This window comes from Uloborus diversus, chromosome 10, assembly GCF_026930045.1.
Source record: "Uloborus diversus isolate 005 chromosome 10, Udiv.v.3.1, whole genome shotgun sequence".
Classification (NCBI taxonomy): domain Eukaryota; kingdom Metazoa; phylum Arthropoda; class Arachnida; order Araneae; family Uloboridae; genus Uloborus; species Uloborus diversus.
In genome coordinates this window covers 85,508,642-85,527,929 of record NC_072740.1, presented here as the reverse complement: position 1 = coordinate 85,527,929, position 19,288 = coordinate 85,508,642, and the positions used below count along the sequence as shown (strand labels likewise).

Genomic DNA, 19,288 nt, shown 5'->3' with positions numbered 1-19,288 from the left:
AAATTGTACTTACAGTTGAATAATAAATAATTTTCCAGATCTGGCAACATTTAATTTATCCTTAGAGTGATATTGAATGATATTAAAACTGCTCTTCCACAATTTCAAGAACATGTTGGCATTAAGCGAATCCAAGCATCTGTATTCGAGAATGACAAAAGCATGGTTTAGTTCTTCAATTAGATTTTGCGATGAATTATGGGTGTGAGTGGCAAGGAGAGGTGCTGTCAGCATTATGGAGTCGGAGCTCTGTTACTTTGTTTACTGCAGCATTGGTTGATGCACAAAATACCCTGTGTTTTCTTATTGTATCAGACACTAATGATAAAAGTAAAAACACTGTTGCAGTGGCCTGATTGGTAAGAAGGCAACAGACTTGTAACCGGAGGCTCCCAGGTTCAATCTTAACTGGTTGAAGATCCAGTCTTCATTGATGTTGATTGGGAGTTTTTAAATATGCTCTTTGTAACGAAGTCCTCCAAATGAATCAATACCTCTGGGCAGGGGCGTGCACAGGGGGGAGAAGGGACACTTATTGGCTCGGGCTCAAGCCTGAAGTGGGCCCGATATTTCTTAAAAAAGGTGTGAAATACGTTTAGTGATGTAGAGGTAAACAATATGGAGGGGAGCCCGTAAAAGATTTGTGACAAACCCTAAAATTTCTGTGCACGCCCCTGGCTTTGGGAGTGCTGGACTAGGGATTGCTCGGCTTCTGGTCTGGATCAAAAAATTGGAGCTGTCTTCAGGGGCATCCAACTAGCTAAGCCACAAATAGTGTTAAGTACGAAGTTCCCTGGAGTGAATAGTAACTCATTCTATCTCTCTTATATTCTTAGGGGTACGTCATGAAATATTACTTGTATGTTTAAAAATTGAAAAATAATTTATTACTGCTCCCGCATTTCTAAAAGCAGTAAGATATTTTGTTGAAAGCTAGCCCCCTTGAAAAAGTTAAGGTATTGTTTTTATACCCGATTTGTACAGGGGAAATGAATGTGTTTGAGTTCTAGGAGAGGTTCCCAAAACCCCTTCCGTGGCTGTGCCACTGTAGAGAAGTCAATGTATTTAGATTTGTGAGCAGATTTTTTTTTAAATAATTGATGTGTACTTTCATATATACATTAGAATAGAGATGTAAAATTTTCAGAAATTTTGAGGTGGTGGAAAAAGACCAGGAGGTCTAGTCTCTGCCCATCAGGGGCGTAGCTAAGGGGGGGGGTTTTGGGGACAACCCCCCCCCCCCCCCGAAAGTTAGTCTCAAAAAAAAGAGAAAAAGAGAGAAGAGAAAGAAAAAAAAAGAAGAAAAGGAAAAAATTCCAAGCGATTTTATATATATATATATATATATATATATATATATATATATATATATAATATATATATATATATATATATAAAAGAAGTAACCCCCCCCGAAAGTCGGGTCTAGCTACGCCACTGCTGCCCATACGTAAATAGCATACGTTAATCGTGACATCATCGCACGAGCACATCGTAACGGACGCTAGCAACTTACGCACTCACCGTACATACGGTAACTGTGGTAGTCTCTGCCCAAAAATACCGGAAGTTCGTAAGTACTCACTGGGATAACGAACGTACGGCAAGCATTAAACCACGCCTTTCTTCCTGTCCCTGTAAGACAATGGAAAATTAGAATCGTTGACATGAGAACGCTCAGGAGACGAGGCTAGCCTCAGTTGTTTTGTTTTGATTCTCCTTCCGACGTCTGCTCTCAATCACAGAAAGATGGAAAAAAATGTTCTTGTTGTTACTTACACCACTCGGGTATCCAAATCAGAAAAAAGGGTCACAAAAGAAGAACCTTTTGACCTAAGAATCATAATGATAATAAAAAAGAGCATTTTTGTTGGAGTTTTTACCATTTTTTTTTTGGAGCATTCAGTAACACGTTCCCAAAAATTAAATTATCAACTAGCAAAAAAAAACAAAGCAATGGAAGGTTCTAATTAAATTCATTTTTAATATTTCTTCATTGATCTGTCAATATGATAATGAAATTACAAAATATTCCTAATGTAGCGAAATATCACTCTTTGAAGCATTATTTTGAATTGTTTTGTAAATTATCAAAATAGCTTTAACACTAATATTTTTTAAGAATATGGCTCAAAATACTTTTGTGCCAACTCTCAAATAAAACACAGGCACTTCTGACACCATGGACATATCCACCCCGGGGGGGGGGGGGCATTTGTCAATGAGTTTGAAAGTGTATACATCTTCTTCCAAGTCCATTAAAAAAGAAAAATTATTGGTGTTGAATTAATACTGCTATCATTTTAGAATTACATTGCTTCCAATATCTTGGGGGGAGGGGGAGGCTAAAAGACCAGTCCCCAAATTGTCCGAATTATGGTCCTGCCCAGGAGGACACTAAACTTAAACCTTTGGGAGGAAAAAAAAGTCTTCAATGGAATGCTGAATTTTGCTGAATGGAATGCCACAAATATTGTCGCTGAATGAGGATAATTTTGCCTAATAGAACTCCTAATTTTGATGAATCGGCAAAAAAATTTGTCGAATAAGGAAAATTTTGGGAGGTCACGACTTTGCATTAGGATTCTCCTGGGCCTGCACTCCCCTTCCATCTTGAGATGGTGACACCCTTGTCTGGCCCTGATCAAGGATTGGGCCAACCAGTTTCTGATCGATAAATTTTGCCCCCCCCCCTGGGCCCCCAACTGCCTACTGGAGTTCTACGCCACTGAAAGCCGGGGGCCCCTTTAGTATAGTGAGCCGCCCCGTGCTGCAGGTAAGTAGATCTGGAGCTGGGGTTAACTGAGCCCAGGCCCAAGGAGTTTAGAAACCCATCTCTCTTTAAATATCCAATGAATGAAATTTAATTTGTAATTATTAGGCTTTACATATGCAATTACAAAAAGAAAAATAATTGCTAAAATGTTTTTTCGTGAATTTCTTTCTATTTGTAGTTTGAAAATTAAAACATCATTCAGAACAATTTGCATAACAGATTATATAATAGTCGATAATATTAATTTCTGCGACTGCCTGTCCCTAATCGCATCTCTTCTGAACTGGAAATGTCTGCCAAGTCAATACTGGTACTGTTGAATACATCACACTCTAGGATTCCCCGTACCAACCATTTTTGTTCTAAACTGTTGGATGTGGACCTGAAGACAGCTGTTTTTTGATCCAGGTCAGAAGACGAGTAATCTCTGGTCTAGCACTCCCAGAGGTATTAATTCTTTGAAGGACTTTGACTGCGACATATTTAACTTGCCCCAGTCACCATTAACAAACATGGAAGATTTTTGACCGTCTGGCATTGGACCTGGGACCCTTCGGGTAAGCAGGGGTCCTCCCCCAAGAGCAAAAACACCCTCCCCCCAAAAAAAACCTCTCAATTTTCTCCCCCCCTCCCTTAGAAATTCTATTGGCGCAGTCTGTACCATGACCCCTTCCAGGTGGGCACCCCTGAGTTAAGAGTCTGAAACCTTACCAATCCGGCCAACACACCCCACCTTTGGATACGGTTGTTAATCTCTGTATTTATTGCACCCTGTCTCACCCCTCTGAACCTTGAGGGGCCAGATATCCAGTACTGATTATGTCTTGAGGATATCCAAGGATGTCATGATACCCTAAAAAACATAAAATCTTTGAGGCGGATGCAAACGGGTTGGCATGCAAAGCGAGCAGGGGGTGGGGCCCCCTAGTCTAAACTATTTATTTCTGTGTCTATCTTCTTCGGATTGGCCGTGTCTACCTGTACCATTGGATACAGGGCAACTAGGGGAAGCCATTTCCACTCTTTAACACCCATCTAAACCTTTAGGGGCCTCCATTCCTGAGGATATCCAGGGATGTCTCAACACCCCTAAAATCATTAATAGTCACCTGCTGCAAGTGGCTTTGAGCCCCCACAGGTGACAACCAGGGGTTGGCAAGCCAAACGAGCAGGAGGCAGAGCCCTCTAAAATTCCATTACAATTATACTGCCGTTTGTACAGAATATGTTTTAATATTCCTTTTTATAATAAAATGACAGCTTAAGTAAAGAAATTTGTTTGAAATCAGCCGAAGGAATACAAATAAAGTGCATATTGAAGAAACAACGATGAACATTAATGTAAATTTGCATTTATTAGTTCCGCAACTGTGTAAAATTTTGTGATGCGTATTACAGGAATGATGATATGTATAGTGAAGAAAATGAATTCCAGATCCATCAATTGGTTGGTAAGGGGACCCTCTGGATTTCAGAAACAATCAAATTTGGCATTATTGTGTACGCATTTTATTGTTTTTTCCATATAAAATGCATCGAGCACAAATCTTTAGCCCCCCCCCCCTCTCATGGAAAATTGTGAAATGAGACCCTACTGTACCTTGAGAGGGTCCTACGGAAGTATACATGTGTACCTGAGCTTACAGCTATTATGTGCAAAGTCTATGATAGATGCTGAGTGCTGAATTTGCTCCTTTGAGTGTTCAACAAGAAGAAGCAGAAATATTGGAATGCATCAAAAGACGAGTATTTCAGGAGTCTCATAAAATGTGTTGATTAGATTAGATGCAAAGTTTGTCAAACTTTTTTTTCTGACCAAAAATGTTCAGATTAACCTCACAGCAATGAAACATTGCTTTCCATCAGCAATATCACCAGCTCATTTGCTCCTTCTTCATTATGGGATTACCAACTAATTTACCTTATCATTCGGCAAACACATCATTTTTAATTCCTAGCATTCATTTATATTTATTGATAGGAGTGAAGTAAAAGGTATTGCAGGTTGGCCCTAGAACCATCGTTGTTTATTTTATTTGCAAAAATTCATATTATTCGACATGCAAATGGATCATATCAAACCTATAAATAAATAAATAAAATTCTCAATCTGACCATCTCAGATTTTCATGAAAGTTTCGGAAGCCCTACTCTCTGACATCTTAAATGTAGCAGTAAAATCCCTCCTAACAGCCACCACTCTGATGCGGACAATGTTTTATTCTCCGATTGCAAGGAAAATAACATTATTAAACCTCTGTCCTGCGGACACCCCTCTTTTGCCGACAAAATTTTTTTCCGGTTAGTGTCCGTATTAGAGGGGTTTTACTGTACAGCCGACTCCCGCTACAACACTATTCGACTAACGCGAAATGGCTATAACTCGAATTTTTCACGAGTTTCAAATTTTCGAGCTAACGCGAATTTTTCATCCACAACACAAATTTTTTAAGAGGAAGTATCGGCTTCGTTATTGGCCAGGGTTGGCAAGTTTCTGCCGAGGCAGTTAAAACCACTGGTAGAAACCAGTTAAAACCGGCATGGCAAAAACCACTGGTAGAAACCGGTTAAAACCGACATGGCAAAAACCACTTTCTGCCACTTTGCGACAGAAACTGGCAGAAACTCACAAAATAAAAAAATAATTCTTTGTATACAACTGAAAATGCATGGAAAAAATAATTAATTGTTAACCAAAGTATTGTAATTTTATTACAAAATTATCACGATTCAAAATCAAATGTTACATTGTTTCAACCCTGCAATTGCCTCTTAGAAAAGGAGGTTTCAAAAATCTAAACAGGTTCTCAATTTACTAAATACAAATGAGAAATTTTAGAATATTCTTAAAACTGAAGAACTAACAAACAATGCATCAAGGAGCAAGCAATGTTCATGAAACTTTCATCTATTGCATAACTGGTCCTGGTCCACCATGTAGTAATTGGGGTTGTGGCAAAAAGTAGACTGGAAAAATAAGTTTCGAGAAATGGGGCCAATTTGTTTTGCAAAGCTGTGACAAAATTTAGGCAAGTAAAATTCTGGCACTTTCTTCTTGAAGCACATGACATGATAATTTCAATCACAAACAATTTAGAGGAAGCATATAAGTGAGCAAATCACAATCAGTAAAGCCTGTTTAATTCTGTGTGTCACTCCTCTTTCCTAAGCATCCCTGTATGATTTTTTATCCTTTGTTAAATTAATCCAAATACTACAAACCTCTGCAATTGGAAAGTTCCCTTTCTGAACTAAATAAAGGGCACTAGCATGGGATTTTATTTTTTTAAATGATGAAATGTTTAATTTTTTAGTTTACTTAAACAAATATAATTTACTGATTACTTGAGTTATTAAAGACATTTTTAAGTTTTTGCCAGTAACGATCTGATCATAGAGCACAAGTGATCATTATCTTCATTTTTTAAACTCATTAATATGTTACTGTATCTACTGTACAGTACTATTATAGTGCAGTATTTTATAATTACTGCATACTGTGCGTACCGTGTTGTTTTATTTTATGTATTTTCCTCCCGTTGATCATTCATTTTGCGTGTCTTAAAGTATTTCATGTTGAATAAAACAGTTTTTTATTTTTTTTTAATACAGTAAAAGTACAGTTTTTTATGTAAGAAACTGTAGTGTATAGTTGAGGAATGCTTCAAAGCAGTTTAAGGGGTGTTTATAAGTGCCTAAAAGAATGTGGTATGCTTCTAAAAAAAATTGTATACATATATTTTTCCACAACGCGAAATTTCAACTTACGCGAGGAGTCTTGGACGCATCTCTCGCGTAAGTCGGGACTCGACTGTATATAATTTTAAAAAAACTTTCATACTTGATTAGTAATTAGTTTCTGAAAGTTGTCGAAAAGCACTTCTTTTTAACTTGCTGGCAGTGCTTAAAATTTTATAATTCAAGCTTTAAGAGAGCTACAGAGCTGTATTATAGCTCACTTTAAAGAGAAAGACATGCACTTTAGTTAAATGTGTAATTTAAATACTTTTCGGAAAAAATTCTCTTTCCCAAAATTTTTAAATTAAAAAAAATGAGAATAGTGTCATTTTATGAAAAAGAGCATGATTTTTACTGTATTTTAGTGAATAGAGCCAAAAATTTTCAGAGTGGGACTACAACAAAATTTAAAAAAGTACACTTTTTTAAAATTATTGGAATAAAAAAATGTTTAACTTGCAAGTCAGAGATGAAAGATCATGAAATTATCTTTAAAATGCGCTATTGTACAGCTCTGTAGCTCAAAAAAAAAAAAAAAAAAATTAAGTTATAACTAGTGGTGTGCCGGATTGTTAAAAGTTCAGATCTGCGGATAAAGATCACTAGTGTCTAGATCCGTGAGAACTTCTTGTGGGTCAGCACACGCTAGAAACTGAAAGCAGATAAATTTTAAATTGTGGAGCAACAAAGAAATTCTTATTACTCGCAAGCATAAAGGTGTAACAACATTGTACTCAAAATTTACTTTTATGTAAACAAGCTTATAACCCCCACTTGGAAATTCCTAGCAAATATTAAACACAGAAAATTTCATTCTTTCAACTAGTGCCAATATTTAAACACACATATAAGATCTCACTATTAAAACTGCAAAAAACACTAAGTTGGTTTTTAATTAATATCTTCATTAATTCATAGGTGTCCACCAAGGGAAGGTCAGACTACGGCATTGAAAATTTTAGGAGGGTTGTTTTCAGGGGTATTTTTCTCTGTTGCATTTGGGGAAAAATGGAAACCCTTGGATAATTAGTGTTACAAAGACACTTTCTAAGCTAAGAACATTTTCGATCAAGTTACTTTTTGAGCGTAAAAAAGAATGAACAAAATCGTTTCATCTGTTTGGGGGCTACGATTCCACAAACACACACAAATATACATGTCAAACTTATCTCTTTCCTAATAGAGTCAGGGTTTAAAAATTAACTTTTTTAATTTCTGAAATGATTCCTTATTTAACTAAATTAAAACACCTAACTTACATAGAATTTAAGAGTGTTTCATACCTATCTATATTTAGAATTCAAATATGTGTTGAAATTAAAGAATATAAGAGATTTGTTTAAGATCCGTAAAAAATAGATAAGGATGCAAATCTTTATCTTGCCTCGGAATCCGGCATAGCACTAGACAGGATTTTTTAAAGCCATTTTTTTCCAAAAATTATCCTACAATATTTGCTGCAACTGTTCCGAGCCCACTCTGAACATTTGGGATGCATTCATTATAATGCATTACAAAAAAAAAAGAAAAAACCCTGAATTTTTGAAACAATGTCAAAATTTAAAATTGAAAAAATATTTTTACCTGAAATATTTGTGTTGTTACATATCAAAGCAAGGTACATGCAGTTTTTTTTAAATGAGCTATTATGCAACTCTGAAGCTCCCATAGAACTTGAGTTAGGTATATAACATTTCAAAACACTGCCGGGAAAATAGTGTTTAACAAACTCAGACATTAATTACTTATCAATTGTGCACGATAGATTTTTAAAGAAATTTATATACTTTGAGGTGTCAGAGAGTAGTAGGATTTCGAAAAGTTTCTTGAAAATCTGAAACTATCAGCTTGAGAATTTTGTTTATTTTATTGCTTGGTTTATGACCCACTTACCTGTCGGAAAATAATTAATCTGTACGAACAAAATCAACAGCAAATTTCGTAGGGCCGTGGTGCAAGATCTTTTACTTCACTCTTATCAATAAATATAAATGAACGCTAAGAATCAAAAATGATGTTGTGTTTGTAGAATGACGAAGAATGTACTAGCAAATTAGCTGGTAATCCTCTATAAAGGAGGGAAAGCAATGTTTCACTTCTGCGGCATTAATCACTTAACTTTTGATCTATTTATAAAGTTTAACAAACCTTGCATCAAAAATATCCAACACGTGTGACGATCCTTCTGTACTTTTCTTTCGATGAGTTCCAATAGTTCAGCAAGTTTCACAAAACTCAATGCGCGGCGAATACAGCAGCCATCTTTGTTTTGACTCTTTAACGTACATACGAAAGGTTTATGCCAGAAAAATCATGGCGTTAATTTACCGCACGTTTGCGTTTTGGCAGCTGCCTTTTGCGTCCGGTAAGAAAGGGCAGAGACTAGCGAGTTTTTGTTGCGTACGTAAAAGTGACGTCACGGGTGGGCGTTGCATGCGTTAAATTTTTACGTATTGGGCAGAGACTAGGCCTCCAGTTTTTTTGTAGAAAAAGATGGAAAAATTGATTTTTTGTGAATTAAAATGCATATATAGCTAAATTTTCTTAGGGAATATTAAACTTGATGAAGCTATAAAAGAGTGCAATCTGTGTTACCTACTTTTTTCTTTCATACATAAATTTACACAAAGCTTTTTATAGTAAAAAAAGCCATTAGCTTTTTTTGTTGAGAACACCAAAAATTGTCTAAATTAGTTAAATCATCAATCAGCCATTAAATGTGAGTAAAATTTGATTTTGTAAACTTAAATCAAAGTTTTTGACTTTTTTTCTCTGAAAAATGTAAAATTTTAAACTGAACGTTTTATGATACGGATGTAATATAACCCCCTATTTGGCAACGTCCGATTTTTTACATAAAATTGACATACTTTTCTTGCCAATGAGGCGATAATTTTTAAGTATGGCATCCCTGGCGAAACTGGCCTGTGCTTGGCAACCCGAAGGCAATCTTAGATCTGTTCAAACTTGTTTACTTGTTATCGGCTTCACGCAGGAGAGATTCTTGTTTTTTCGTGCAATATACCTTACAGGAAAGCTTAATTTGTGTTAGTTTAAATTCAGTAGTTGTGTTTTGATGAATAAATATTAGAAAATGCCAGTTTCTTCAAACTTGAATGTTAATTAAAAGTAAACTCCAACTTGGTGTGTATCTGTAAGGTGCAATTGTCAAATGTTGTTTTGTTTCAGACTGAGTGTGAGGATTTATTCCATAAAAAGGTAAGTTCTTTTTTTTAGAATTCAAAAAAAGAAAAAGAAACTCTCACTTCCGAAATTCTTTGTTTTTACAAAACCTTGAGGATTTCTTGTAGTTTTTAACTTTATTTTTACTGTATGTAAATTAATTTTACAAAAATAGTGCGGTTATTTTATTCTAAAAGTTAATTCTTATCGATGCCACGAATTATTTAGGCATATATTATTTAGACATATATTAGACATAGGCCTCCTTTAGGATCTGAATTTCTGAAAATAAGTTGACTCTAGCATTTTATAAAAATATGAAGGTGTTATTTTATGTAAAATATAATAGGTATTTTGAAAGCATGTCTGGATAACAAATTAATGTAGGGTATTTTTGTATTGTTTATGTTTGGGATGTTTTATTGAGACATTTCTACTTTTCATACGTCGAAATTTCAGTAACTAAGCTTTTTTTTGACTGAAATAGTTATTGATTTTGGGAATGTTTTTTGCTTTAAACATCGCAATTTGAATCTCTTTGCTCTTTTTTAGCAAAGGATGAGAAAAGTTTTTGTTCGATTAAATGCATGTTGGAAAATAGCTTTTATTTCTATTGGTACATATTTCATTGGTGAGCTGTTATAATTCGTTAATTTAAGCACTTTCTAGTAATTGTTCTTTGCGTACAAAAACTTTTTAGTTTCTGGTATTTTTTAAGCGTATATTCGCGATGTTTTTTGTTGTGGTTTTATGTTGTTTTCATATATATTGTGTTCTGAAGTGCTTTGATCATGTTTTTTTACCTGAATTTTTCCTGTTGGCGCTGCAAAAAGCATCGCTAAGAACCATGTATGACATATGTGGTCATAGATCATTTTCTTGGCGACGCTTTCTCGGCAACAACAGGAAAAAGTCACCAAGGGTGGGGTATATGACATTTGTTCCAGTTTTATTTATTTTTTTATTTTGTTAAATGCATTTTTATATATACGTGTACATATATATATGTACAGGTGTTTCTCGCATAAAACAGTTAATTCCTACCGTGTAGTATCGAAGCCGTGTTATACAAGACTTTTATTAGATACTTACTAATATTTTAAAATAATTTATCATGTAGGTAACATAAATTAGGTCAATATGTATTGTGTTATTACGAAACTATATACAAGACTTTGCAGTAATGCAGATCAAACAATGTGTACCATGTTATATCAAAACCAGGTATTAAGGTGCAAGTTTTATAATTGTTGAAATTTTGGATCATTTAAACAAAAACGAAAACTGAACCAAAACGTATAACAGGTACACTGATTCAAATTTAAATTTTCTATAAACAATTCAACTTATTTTTTTTACTTACTTCAAATTAAAACTATTATGCACAACAAGAAAACTTTCTTTACTAAGAACAAAACATATATTATCAGAAAGGAAATATGAGCTTTTCTGTATCAATAAATTTCGTCTGAGCAACAACAACGAAATAAAATATAAAATAAACTAAATAGAATTATTCAACGTACTTTATTTCATATTTTGTTCTGACTACATTTTTTAAATTTATCATTTGCCAAATTTAGCTTGTGGTGCATTCCAGCAGTAATGGAACGACAGTTTTACAAAAAAATCAATGCATTTCTGTCTGTGAGCATATGAAAATACATATTTTTTCAAAAACTGATGAACAGACTTTTTGCACATCATAGTAAGTTGCTAAAAAAGCTAACAACAAGAATTTTTTGTGAGTAACTTCTTTTTTAAATCAAATTTAAAAAACAGTAACGGAAGGAAATTTTTGCGACATGATTTTCACGCTATCATGTTCTCCCCTAAAGTTCAGCTAAACTATAGAAGGGAAAATTCTATAAAAATTAGAGTATGTACAGGAGTGTTCAATCATTACAATTTCATCTCTAGTTTTAAAAAATAATTATTTTAAGCATATGAATTATGTATTTGTTAAGGGTAGTGGAAGGACAAGAAGTACAAAACAATTAAACTTGGTAAATTTAAACTTACAAACATTTATTCAGCTAATACAGTAGTCTGAAACAATGATATCTAATGCCCAAGCCAACTGTTACAATTCTGAATTCTTTAAATATTCAATAATTTTATCATAATCCAGAAAACATTTATCTTCTTTCTCAGCAAACACGAAGATCATTCCCACATTATTACGCATTCTCAAACAAGATATTTCTATTCCTTCATCTTCTATATGAAGTACCTGTGCAACATTGCTCTTTGTTAATTTTTATACTTTTCCATCCTACTGGCAAAACTTGTCCAAACATTAATGAATATTTTGGCATATTCTTATGATTTGTCATTTTTGATTCAGTTATATCTTCATTTTCAACATTATTTATTGACTTTCAAAGTCAGTCTGTTCACTTTGAAGTGAAATCTCCTTTAATTTGTTGAAGTACTATACTATATTCGATAACATAACTTGTTACAGGATTCAAATAGCGCATATTTTGTGTGTCGGGATGAGAATGAAGATTATTGGATCCTTTTTTCTCTATCTTTTTGAAAGTTGATTCATGAATTTATTGATCTCTTCGCAGTAAGTTTAATGGTCAAATCTATGCTCTCAACAGTCCTTTTCTCTGACTTGTGGCAACAAATCTGAAAGCAGTTTCAGTATTATATTGTTTTAATATAAATTTCAAGTTTTTAAGCAAGTATTTCTTCTTGAATTGGCTTGTCATATCACAAACATGTCATACCAAAATAATTTTCACACGCTTAGGAGTTTTTAAGTGTAGTTTTTATGACTTTCATCACGTACAAAGGAAGAAATAAAATCAAAAAAACATTTTTGTAAAAATTTGAATAAAAGCTTATTTTTTAACTTGATTTTGCACTTGATTTTCTAAACGTCAACAAACTATTTGAGAAAAACAGGTTAAGATTCAAGAAATTCATTTATTTCTGAAGGGAATCAAGGCAAGTGCCAGAATATGAATTTTTAAAATTCAAGTGTCATGTCCCCTTTTTCCTGGAATTCACCTTATGCTTAATCCTAATGTTACTTTCTTACAATGTATTAGAAACAAAATAAATTTCTTATTTTTCTTTTTTTACACGGTTATCAAAACCATGTACAGTCGAGTCTCGACTTGCGCGAGGGATGCGTTCCAAGACCCCTCGCATAAGTCGAAATTTCCCGTTGTGGAAAAGGGGTCTGTATACAAATTTTTTGTAAATATACCTCGTTATTTTTGGTATATTTGTAAACACCTCTCAATTGGTTTTAAACCATTTCTTAACTATTTATTACCATTTCTTACATGTAGAAGTGAACGTTTACTATGTTTTAAAGAAATCTGTATTTTTCAACATAAAATATTATTACAATGCACAAAATCAATGATCAATGAGGGAAAGAGACATAAAATAAAACAGTACGGTATATACAATGCGCAGTAATAATAAAATGTACACTATAATAGTATATACAGTAGGTACAGTAATTGCATTTTTTACATAAATTATAAAGAAGATAATGATTTATGCTTCACGATCAGATTGCTATTAGTTTTCCCCTGACATTGCATGCGCGTCAGGAAACTTGTCAGAAGAAGAGGAAGAACAAGAAAAGTGATGAATTAATCTTCTGCTTTCTGCCGAAGTTATTCTGCTGAAAATTTTCGCATTGTGGGCGAGGAATTCGCGTTAGCGGTAAAATTCGTTACTCATGAAAAAATCGTGTTATAGCCATTTCGCGTAAGTCGAATCGTGTTGTAGGGCAAGTCAACTGTAGTATTAAATTCAAGTTTAGTACCGTGTCATATTAAATCCATGTTATAATAGTCGCAAATTTCCTACTGTGTAATATCAAAACCATGTTGTACAAGTATGGCGTTATATAAGGGACTCCTGTATACACTTATCAGACGTGCGATTTTTCAGTATTTTTATTGAATTCAGTATTTTTTGAGAGAGAGAAATACTGTCTGCTAAAAACAGAAGGGCATTGGAAGCTAAATTCAAAATGCTTTAGTTAATTTCATGCATCTAATTAAAATACTCTGCTGTATAAATATAAAAATACACGGGAGAGCTTTTTCAGCTGTAGTGCAATATACTAACAGAATTGTGATTTGTTCACAAAGCTGTGCAATTTCAGTATTTTTCATCCTGTTTGGGTCACCTGTCTGCTTATTAAATTTTTTACTCAAATATTTTCACTAACTGATATCTTTATATGTTAACTCTGTTCTGAGCCGCAAGAAAAGTTTCAAATAATGCTTTGAGGCAATCCCACCATTATGGATATAACAACCAGACTTGAAACACATTATTTCAATTTGACTTCTTAAAAAACTACAATTTTTTTTCTGTTGTATAATTTGATGTTATTTATGCTAAAACTTAAATTTGAGTGTGGATTCCTTCATTTAATTTTTCAGAATTTTCCCATTTATATTTTAGTCTAATTTATAATAATATGGCCTTTTTTTACCGTTTTCTAAATTTGACTTTTAAAGAAACTTGCAAATTCACAACAAGTGTGCCAGGGGACTTCCTTTTTCATATTATCACTTAACCTGACTTGCGCAATGCTCTGGTTTGTCACAAATCAAATATATTTGAGATCACTTGATACAGTAGGTTGGATAGTCTATTAGTTTGATTGAATTAGTGCATGTTTTCAGTAACTGGTACGAGATCACGTAGAACATCGTACAAAATTGCTGTGCCTCAATGCTTGACTGTATCGCCTCGTATATATTCACACTAGAGGTGGCTCAACAGGTGCTTAAACCTCCATTCATTTATGATTTTTGCAGTAATAAATGATAATTTTGCTTTCCTTTTGTAATAATTTTCTTTTTCAATGTTGCCATTGTGTGTGTCCTATTTCGTTTACTTCTGATTACTTTTGGGTGTTCCATTTTGTGTGACTAGCAGTGTATATGTGGTGCCATGTGATAGAAAGCAGAAATAGGGCAGTTACTGCAATTTTTTTTATTTATTTTTGCATTTTTGTCAACTATTGTGTGTTAGCTTTATTGTAATTCAAGCTTGCTTATTTGGCTACCTCTGAAAAAAGCGGGGAAAAAAGTGTAAAGTAAATTTTATAATGTGAAATTTTTTTTAAAGGCAAATGGGGTTCAAAAAATTTCGATTTTGATTCAGCGTTTTCCATTTATACTTTTATACATGCGGAAAGTTGAAATAATTTTGCTATTTCATGTGTTAGTTTTTACTCTGTTAAATGTAAAATGATTATTATTGATCTTAGATATGGAGATGCATCAAAACATTTTTCTATCAAGCATTTTATTCATCCTTTTATTCATCTGTCTTCCTCATTCCGATGGATTTTATGTCCCTGGCGTTGCTCCAGTAGAATTCAAGAAAGGAGACAGTATCGAAGTGAAGGCTGTTAAGATGACCAGTACTTTGACTCAATTACCATATGAATATTATTCATTACCATTTTGCCGTCCGAAAAAAGGAGCAATTGTTTATAAATCTGAAAATTTAGGTAATTATTATTTTCCTGACAATTATGTATTTTTTTCTGTATTTGGATTATTCTCCAGAATGTGACTTTTGAACAAATATATTTTTCAATTTCAAAAACTTTTGTATTTTGTTTATTTTTTTTATTCTTACATGAAAGTGTTATGTATTAGATATAACCATAAACAATGGCCCAGCTAAATTCCAATTATTTTAATGATAAATTAAAAAAAGATGAAAAAATACTTTGTTCACAGAAATTAAAAAAAACTTTTAATGTTTGAAAACAGAGGCCAATTTAATATAAAAGAAGCAATTTTGTTGATTGTGGATGCATTGATCTATTTTAATAAAATAAAATTAAAAAAATCATAGCATTGATTAACTCAAAAATCCCTCTCTATATTGCTACTAACTCTGAAAAAATTTGTAAGCAAATTAAGAAAAATGAAGCATATTAAACATTGCATTCTGATAAATAGCAAATATTTTGGTGTTCTTACAGAGTCGATATTTCCAAGCTTACAGAAAATTTAGTTTCTTTTCTTTCCTTCCCTTTTTTTTTCAATTCTAATTTACCCTAGAGAGCATTTGTTGGAGACATCAACTTTATAATAATACAACTAATAATAATTTTAAAGAAACACTAAATTTGCATGAAAATATAACTCGAAGCTTAGGTAATTTTAAAGTAATATAATTTTTTAAAACAATGTTAGCATTTTTTTCTGTTCGGAAAATTGATGCAAAAAAAAAAAAAAAAAAAAAAACCACTAACACAAATTAATATTTATAAAAATGTAAGAAAGGGGGCTAAAAAAAGTTACTATCAAAGTTGTGAGAACTTTGAGAAATAAGTGACCTTAATAGGATATAAACTATTAAATTTTTTTTTCATTTAAATCAATGTTTAAGTGAAATTAAGCGTGGATGGATCCAGGCCCGAATCTATAAATTCCCTCCCCCTCCCTGTAACAAAATCTTAGGGCCCCTACCCAAAGGCTAGCAGTGTATATTTGCAATGCTAATAAGTCTTATTTCTAGTTTCTTTACATTTCATTTTTTTTTTTCAATTTCTTGGGCCTTTGTACCAATTAAGGACATGCTGTCCCCCCCCCCCCCCCCCCCCCCCCTGCTACAGTGCAGGGTCTGCTTTTAGGCAGATCCAGGCCTGGATATGTCATATTTGTTACTAAAAAAAACGATAGTTCCCGTTTTATTTTTGAGTATTAAAAAAAAATTGTATGTAAATCACTTTTCATAACCCTTGACATAACTTCTATATTTGGTATATGAAATTAACTGAATTTCTGCTTGCATTCCGTGCTGATAATATGCTTTCAAAGCAAGATCAATTCCTTGATTATAATATGTATCATGTTTATGTGATACTTTCTGTTGTCAACTTTTGTCTCAAGTGACCATTGACCACCTGCAGGTGTGCCATCTCCCAAAATTCCTGGAAAGTCATTTCCCTTTAATCTGTTCATTCTGCGTTCCCTAGCGTAAATTGGGAGAATTCTCGGAAATTTGAACAATAGCACAAACAAGTGCAGGGAAGGAAAATAGGACAGTTCCTTCTGAACATACACAGTGGATATGTATATATATATATATATTTTTTTTTTTTTTGGAAGTAAAGATATGGTTTGGAAACGGGGATAACATTCAACCATATGATGATCAGAAAAAAAAATTGTTGACACATAAATAAATACAATGTAAATAACTTTAAAAATATCTCGCTGAAATGAGACAAAAAAAAAAAATCTGACGTTTTTAGATCATCCTGAGTGTATTAAAATTAGAAACAAAAAATGCTGTTGTTGTCCATTGTAACAAAATATTTCTTACAGGAGTAACAGAAGCATCTAAAACGCAAGATTATTTGATTTCATTTCTAAAATTAATGGAATGTGCTAATTTATGGAATTTCTAAATCTAGATACAGTTACCTTTAGTTAAAACTTTATGATTTTTTACACAACATATAATTATCTTAATTTATTTAAATTATTTCAATTACATTTTTAAGAAAAAACAGAAGAATGTGATTAGTACTGAGGTAAACCACCGGTGGTGTACCTTGGACCAATGATTAACAGGTAAAGAAAACATGATTTTCAGTAAGAACATCACTATTTATCAATCAGTAAGCCACACATAACTTTATAAATACATTTTTTATTTGTTTCAAAGATAAATAAAAATTTAGATCTCATTATCTTATTACGATTCACTTTTTTAATAAAATGACAAGACGCTCTTTCTGAAAATCATACTAAAGATTATTTTTTTTAAAGCTACACTTATTTCTAACTAAGATTATAATCGGATAAGTCAATTCCAATGTGAACTTCTCGAGCTGCCTTTCAGATCCACCAGTTAGTATTGGGTGTGGTAGCTTTAATATGATATCCTTTTTGTCAACTTCATAAAATTTAGGATCTTCTCTGGTGAACTTCTGACAGCTTGGATCTTTTTACAGATATTTAACTTCATATCCATCATCAGCAATAGAAATAATCTCTGCAAGAAAATATTTGATAGTTTTCTTGCCAGCGAATTTCACCAATACAAAAACTCCAATCCGAATATTGACGTTATCTGGATCTTCTAGCTCATTAAAATGTTGATCTGAAATATTGGTATCCTCATATAAATCTTCAATATTCTCAAGTTCAGACTCTGAGAAATACTAAAGTTTTTTTTAGCTGGCTCGGTAGGGGTTTTTACTTTTTTAGTTTGCTTTACTTTTTTCATTGCCATTTTAGCCTTTTCTATTTCAAGACGCTCTTTTTGGGGTGTGTCGGTCAAAATACAAGACTTTCTTTCAGGTCTCCTCTATGAAATTGTTTTCTCGGTAGTGACTTTGGATATGGCCTTATTTCTTCAGGAGTGACAAGGCTTGGCAAAGAAATACTAGCTTCAGATGTTGACACATCAGTAAAATCATTTTGTGTGTTAGTTTCTTGTTGCTTTTGCATTGACAGATGAGTGACATTTGATAAGAGGAAATCAAAATCTTGAGATATTTTAATTCAGTATGTGTAAGCCAGTGACCTTAAAGCCATTGATTATATTTGATAATGTGAAGGCTAGTGGGAAGACTCGTCCAACTATTCCAACAAACTGGAGAACATGAAATTTTAGGAGTTGTAATAACTAAGCAGAAGTGTGTATCTTGGACCAGTCCAAGGTACACCACTTGTTTTGGGTTTGAGGTACACTACTTGGCTATAAAAAACAAAATAGCTGATCATTATGTTACAGTTAGGTCTTACTTTGTTTTAAGCATATGGCGTTATAGCTAGAACTTGAGTGTATAATGCATGACTTCCATTTCAGAATGAACAGTATATGTTTCATAATAAAAGATACATAGAAGTATCTGGAAGAACTTTTGAATGGCATATTTCCTTTTTAATAATACTTTAATCAGATGAGCTTTCAACAAAACAGAAAGGTATGCACTGTGACATCTAGTGGCAAATACTTTAACTACACATTTTGCTATTCAAATATTTTAATAAGCAGAGATATAATCAGCCTAGGTCCAGGTATACCACTTCCCCCTATGTAAAAATAAATCTTGATTTTTATCTATAATCTTCTTTTAATGTAAATAAGTTGATTAAAATTGTTGCTCTCTCATTATCCATCCTCAGTTTATAAACTAAACTCAGTGGGGCAACAGCCCATGGGAGCCTAGTGTGCCCATCTCAGTTTTCAAAACTGATGGGCTTGGGGTGCATGGTAGATGAGCCAGATGCAGAACCCTCAGTGCTTGGTTCCCAAGTACGCTTGGTGCTCATTTTATCAATCACTGAAGGGATGGAAGTCTGAGTTGATCATGTGCAAACCAGGTATTGAACCTTGTTCTGCGGCAAGGAAGCTCGAAGCACTACCACTGGGCTTCATCCTTAATTAATAAATTACTTTATGTAATTTTTTTTATTCAACAAAAGACTTTGTTTGAATGTCAATAAAAGCATCCAAATTATGCAAAAATTTTTTATGAAGTTAAATGTCTAGATGCAATACAATGTTGTACAAAATGCAATTCACATGTCATGTCTTTTATTGCAAATGAACTGAATGAAAATT

At 33.2% G+C, this 19,288-nt stretch overlaps 1 protein-coding gene across 1 annotated transcript in view; it reads left to right on the top strand.

The window, feature by feature from the left end:
- Positions 1–19,288, top strand: part of LOC129231782 (transmembrane 9 superfamily member 4-like) — a 57,289-nt gene that overhangs the window by 2,367 nt on the left and 35,634 nt on the right. The window contains exon 3 of the mRNA XM_054866149.1: positions 14,958–15,203. Coding sequence (XP_054722124.1) covers positions 14,958–15,203 — 246 coding nt within the window. The remainder of the gene's footprint in view (positions 1–14,957; positions 15,204–19,288) is intronic.